Genomic DNA, 6,425 nt, shown 5'->3' with positions numbered 1-6,425 from the left:
CGCCTTCGCTTTCATTATTAGCTGCAGTAAAACCAACAGAATTTCACATAAGCAAGAGTTTTAAGCTATTTTTATTGCCATTGGATTTTTATCAAGTGTTTAAGTCTTCAACTTATTTTCCAAGAGTAAACTCTTTTTTTGTTTGTTCATTATTTGTCTAGGTAAATTTCAACGAATTTAAACACCCAAGATTCTTAAATGTTTTCGTTTTTCTGAAAAATAAATACCCATTTTACTTACAGGTATTGATATGCTAATAGTTCAAATTTAATGTATGGCTACATAAAATTTGCATTTTCCTACTAAGTAGCCCTCCATGAAGAAAATTCACTATAAAACAGGTCATTTATGTCTGACTCAAAGTTCTCAATTGTTTATCAAGAGCAAACTATCAGAAAACAATGTACTATTTTACTTCTACCGACATGCCATATAGATACCTACACTCTCGGTGCCCTCAATTACCAGTGGCAGCTTCCTAGGGACCACAGCGCAGACCTCACAGAGAAGCTGGCTCTATGTCGGCAGCCAAGACAACCAGAGCTCAGGCGGGAGGGAAAATCCCACTCACCTTTCGATGAGAGGGCAGCTAAGGGCCCGGAACATCAACGCTAGATGCGAGTGGAGAAGTCAGCGCGCTCTTTCTGCACACAGCCAGGAAAGGAACAATGGTGACTTTGCAGGCCACATGGCCGTGGCCCGCTATCAGGCCGACGGCTTACCAAAGCAACCACACAAGGCAACAGCAAGTGGCTGTGTTCCAACGAAACTTTATTTACGGGCACATTTTGAATTTCATATCATTTCCGTGTGTCGTGGGAACTGAGTCGTCATCTTCTTTTAACAATTTAAAAATGTAAAGACCATTCTTAGATCACAGGTCATAGCAGAGAAAGGTGATGGGCTGAGCTTGGCGGGTGGGCAGTAAGTAATTTCCGGACCCCTCGTCTAAATATATATTCTTTTTGACATTATTTTCTAGCAGTTGGTAACTTCTAGCTCATTATGAGTATTAAATGAGACCAATAATACAAAATTTGCTTAACAGTTGTGTAAACTGCTGGTGTATAAAGTTTTAAGATAAGTTTTTGAAAAGAAATTTTTTGGTCAAAAGTAAATACACTACTACGGTGACAAACTGGCCAGCCTCATTGGTTTCTTGAGGTCACTCTTCATAGCGTTCATACAGCCAACAGAAGGCACACCTCGCCTTCAGACCCGGGCCGCACTTCCGACTAACACAGCAAGCACACGCTCACCTGGAGACGTGCCTTAGGGTACACCTTTGTAAATGCAGGACGGCTACACTGCGGTCGTGATAACAAAAGCGCACTTTGAAGTTCCCAGACCACTTCTGTTTAATAAAAATGTATCAATCATTTAAAAATGGTTGTCTGGGGGTGGGCCAGCATATAAAATGTGTGTCACATAAAAAGTGATCATTGACTTTTTAACTTAATCATTTACTTTTAAAAAATAACCTTCAAATGCTAAACCTTCGTTATACGGATATACGTTATGGCCACAAGAAACAAATTTGCAATATGCTGTATTTCTAGCAACCTGGCTAATTATAATAACATTTTGTTCAGAAAGGAATAACATTATTTTTATTAAAATAACATAGCTAAATGAAATTTCATCTTTCCACATCTAATATGTTAGGCTGCTTCCAAGTCACCCACCCCCTGCAAAAAAAATAAGAAGTAGTCTAAATTATGGCCACAAGAAACAAATTTGCAATATGCTGTATTTCTAGCAACCTGGCTAATTATAATAACATTTTGTTCAGAAAGGAATAACATTATTTTTATTAAAATAACATAGCTAAATGAAATTTCATCTTTCCACATCTAATATGTTAGGCTGCTTCCAAGTCACCCACCCCCTGCAAAAAAAATAAGAAGTAGTCTAAACACTTGAGTGCTTCCAAGTCACCCACCCCCTGCAAAAAAAAAAAGAAGTAGTCTGAGACTCACTTGAGTGTTTAAGTCAAACCTGTATTTGTAGTTTCTAAAATGCTGACCCACAACCACTTCCTGTCATACACATAGCAACGAAAACAACAGGCAGAGAGTCACTGCCACCCCAGAGGAATGGCTCCTTTTCTGACATTCTTTAAAACACACACTTTACAGTCCTCACACGCCCACGAGGCGGCCATGTAATAAATACACTGTCTGTCCTGTTCCTACTGACAGTCCGCGAACTACCTGTTGTAGGCGCGCTCTTTTTTGGACTTCTCCAGCGCCTTGTCCATTGTCTTCTCGCTCTCCCCCCGACATTTGGGACAGTACCACTTGCCCTTCGGTTTATGGCTGAGCCCCACGCACGAGAAGTGGAACCACTCGATAGAGCACTCGTCGTTGTCGCAGCCTATCATCTCCCCATAGGAGACCTGATTGCACAGGCAGTACGTCGGCTCGTTCGGGTCGATGGGAAGGTCTGCGGGCGAGGCCTCCCTCTCCGCCTTGGCCTTGGAGCGTTTCTTCTTCTTGGAGGTTTTTGCTTTCTTCTCCTTGGGCGTTCCTGAGGTGATGTCGTCGTGGTCGTGATTATTAGATGCGTTCTCTCGGTTCTCATTGTTGCGCTGTCGCCGGGACCTCTTGTTGTTCGGCTTCTCTGCCTGCGTGATTGTCTCATTCTTAGACTTCTCCTGGCCAGCTTTGCCGCTGTTGCCTGTGGTGTCGCTGATCTCCTGATGCGCCTCAAAGAGTTCCACATGACTGTCCACTTGCCGGGTCCGGTTCTCCACCAGCTCCACCATCTGACTCACGATCTGGATCTTCTCGTCGCCCAGCTCCTGGCTCCGAATCAAGGCTCTCTGGATGCAGTGCAGCACCCGCCTCTTCTGGGCGCCGTCCGTCTCGCGCTTAAACTTCTCATAGTAGTCGTCCAGATCCTTCAGGATTTCTACAAACGAGAACACACATGCTTATCTGTCCATGCTGTAAATGCTAGTGAAGAGACGACGCCAGTTAAATAAGCCTTTTGTTTAATCCTCTAGTCTCCAAAAAGTAACGGCAAAGGACAGAAATGACCAACTTGAGGATTCCGGCATGAAAGTCTTACAACTACGGGAGGGCTTTTCAGGGAAAATTTTTTTCTCCTGTTGGAAAAAAATAATCTCTGGAACTAAATGCAAATGCCAACACAGATCCCAACTAGCCAAGTTCCACTCAAAGTGGCCCAGGGACAGTTCAGAAGTGCAGGTGACTAATACTCCTGGGATGTATAATTAAGGGAGAGAGTTCAAATTTAGGTAAAGTTCTTGGGCTCAAAGTTTTTCTTCTTTTCCTCCAACTCTAACCCTAACGAGTTTTTACTTTCTATTAAACTGATATCTCTATAGTTCTGTAATTTTTATTCAAGTAATTTTTCAATAGTATAAAGGTCTTAGTTTTCTTGATCTCAATGCACCAACATCTAGAACATCTACTACATGTATATAATACATTTATACAATGGCTCTCTATGGTTTAGACTAGAGTTAAGTGGCCAAGGTCCAGACCGATCAGTGACTGAGGACCTCACTTTACCAGCCACTTCCTGTTCGCTCTGTTAAAAGTTACTCCTCTGTATTACTGAAAACGAGAATGGTTTGTTCACAACAAACCATACAATCTAGCCTTATTTTAAAACAAAGGTGGCAGATTTTACTTCTGCATCAACTGTTTAAAACAATAACATTTTCACATCCATACAATACCAGGGTCGGCAAGTGGTGTGGTGTGTAAGGGCGCTGGAACCCCAAATGGCTGGCTCCAGTTCGAGTCCCAGACCTGGCAGCTTGCTTTAGCACTTTCCCCCTCTCCCTGTCTTTTTCTCATTCTATCCTACTCTGGTCAAATTTAAATAAATAAATGTTAAAGAAAAAAAAAAAAGATTTTGAGCCAGCAGATGGCATGGTGGTTAAGATGCTAGATCCCACATGGCCAACTGTGGTTCAAGACCCGGACCCAGCAGCTTGAAAACATGCTATATGAATTACATGTGTGTTGGGGGTAAGGGATTGCCTAAAACGTCACTGCCACCTTTACTAGAAATGGTCTCCAAGTACTCCTAAGGTCAACACTGAAGCTCACCTAAATGGCACTGCTTTCTAGGATATGTTCTCCAATTAAAATCACCTCTAAAGGGACCAGCAGATGGCAGGTGGTTAAGGGGTTGTACTACCACGTGGCTGACTGTAGTTCGAGTCCTAGACCTGGTGGCTTGTTTTCACACACCCACCCCTACCTCTCTCTCTGATTAAACTGAAAAGAAACAAAAACAAAAGCAAGCAAACAAAAAAACTCTAAAGATATTTCCTAGAAGAACAATGCAAATGCAGGTTTTTCTGCCACTAGAAAGGAGGAACGAATGCCACAGTCTCATAGTCTCTCATTTAATTCTGAAAATAGCTATGCTCAATTTACTCAAGTACTATCAACTTATGCAATGTCAAAGTCAGCGATGTTAAGATGTGAGGTTGTGGGGTCAGCAGGTGGTGGTGTAGTGGTGAAACTACTGGACCCCAGATGGCTGACTCCGTGGTTCGTCCTGGGCCTAGTGACTTGAAAAACATGCCAAGCATGTGGATATGGGTGTCTTAAATCCCGAGAGGAGAATGAAGAAGGGATTGCAGTGTGTGGCCATGGGAGGGAGGGAGCAGTCTCTCCCTTTCTTTCTTTCTTTCTCTCTCATTGAGACAACCTTTAGCAAAAATGTAAAAATAAAATAAAATAAAAATTCATGCCATTTATTTTTAAATGTATTACAAGTTACAAAACGATATAATTTGTAATAGTCAAATAGTCAATAGTCAAATTTCTGGGGCTGGCAGGTGGTATGGTGGATAAGGTGCTGGACTCCCACATGGCTGACTACAGTTTGAGTTCTGGACCTGGTGGCTTGCTTTATCTCATTTTCCCTCTCTTTCTGTCTTTCTCTGGTTAAATGAAAAATAAATAAATAAATTAAATTAAATAATTCTTTAAAAATCGCAGATTTATAAAGACAATGTTGGCATCCTATGAAAAAAATATTTTTTAAAAAAAGAATTATTTTATTTAATTTTATTTATTGTTGTTATCATTTTCCAGCTTGATCAGAGAGAGAAAGAGAGAGAGAGAGGAAGAGAGAAGGCAAGCCACCAGGTCCGAGACTTGAACCATGGTCAGCCATGTGGGAGTCCATCACCTTTAACCACCATGCCACTTGCCAGCCCCCTGAAAAAAATAATTCTATCATATCACTGATTTTCAATTTAATAACACACAGCTTCATATACATCACAAGACAGCTTACATGGAGATGTGAAACAAACATCCTATCATAAAATCACCAGCCAGTAGCTGTTACCTATACAACCCAAGATGCCCTGAGCAGTTACCTACCCACAATGCCACCAAGTGCAGACATTTATAAATGGACTAAACTCAGTGCTAAATAGGCGGGCATCTTGCTGGTCACACTCTGCTTCTGCAGCTCTATAGGCTCAGCCTCAAACTGCTGCAGACCGTTTTCTTCTTAATACGTTCCACACAAACACTACTACAGAAATGCAATGGCACTATGGAAAGAACTAAAGGATTAAATGACAGTAAGTTTAATTCAGTCTGCCTGATGGTTAAAAACGTATCTCAATTTTATGCAAGCATTGCACCTTTTTTTTTTTTTTAAAGAAAAGGTCGTTTATTAAGTAGACGCGAAAATACACTCCTGAGAGGTAGGAGGGCCTGAGCGGACAGAGAAAGAGTGATTCAAAAGGCCGAACTGTAAGTTTTTTAAGAAGCAGAACCCCCTGGGGTGGGTTTTCCAATGCTCAAAAATGGTTCAAACAATCCTAAATACCAATTGAAACTGATAAAGGAATTATAATACACAGTCGTGAATCAATCTCCATTGATGAAGTACTAAGCAATCTACACTGATCAAGTACTAAGCAAAAGACTGGCAGTCTGCTTTGCAACAGAGCAGTTCGTGGCCTATGGCAAGCGCGCCGCAGCCCTCAGCCCTCCTTCACGGAGTTGAATCAGGTGTATGGCAGCAGATCTGCACCACGTGCCCCAGTACCCGCAGATCCGCGGGCTTCAGGGGCTGCCTGTCCTCTCGAACAGCGCCAGAGGGCTGATTTCAGGAAGGCCGAAAAGTCCTTTACCGTACCCTGTTTCCTCTCCCCCCCTTGGAGCCCCAAGACTATCCCAAGGGCCCGGCCCTGCCTGGGGCACCACCTCCTGGGAGCCTCCGAGAACCCAGCGTGGACACACCCCCGAGGGCCACTCACGCTTCTCAGCCGCACCCTCGGGTTGGCAAGAGGCAGACCAGAGCCCTTGGAGGCCTGCCCCGAGGGTCACTGGGGCCAAGTGGGAGGCCAGAGCTGCGCACTGGACCCCCAACCCCGAAAGCCGCCATTACTCCGCGGCCGGAAGTGGCCGGGCCAG

The 6,425-nt window shown here is 43.2% G+C and overlaps 1 protein-coding gene across 2 annotated transcripts in view; it reads right to left on the bottom strand.

Annotated features, from left to right (window-relative positions):
* Nucleotides 1–1,979: 1,979 nt before the first annotated feature.
* The window catches only part of ING1 (inhibitor of growth family member 1), a 7,345-nt gene continuing 2,899 nt past the window's right edge, over nt 1,980–6,425 (bottom strand). The window contains exons 1-2 of one of the 2 annotated variants that reach the window (XM_014592057.2): nt 6,269–6,388; nt 1,980–2,913 (exon numbers count right to left, since the gene is read on the bottom strand). In XM_014592057.2, the coding sequence (XP_014447543.1) occupies nt 2,210–2,767 (558 nt within the window). In that variant the 5' untranslated portion in view covers nt 2,768–2,913; nt 6,269–6,388 and the 3' untranslated portion in view covers nt 1,980–2,209. Of the gene's footprint in view, nt 2,914–6,268; nt 6,389–6,425 lie in introns of those variants that run through there. The other variant, XM_006159647.2, reaches the window with a different exon arrangement.

Source organism: Tupaia chinensis, unplaced genomic scaffold (assembly GCF_000334495.1).
Source record: "Tupaia chinensis unplaced genomic scaffold, TupChi_1.0 Scaffold000644_1, whole genome shotgun sequence".
NCBI lineage: Eukaryota > Metazoa > Chordata > Mammalia > Scandentia > Tupaiidae > Tupaia > Tupaia belangeri.
Note: the sequence above shows the minus strand (reverse complement) of the source record. Positions and strands in the feature narration are given on the sequence as shown.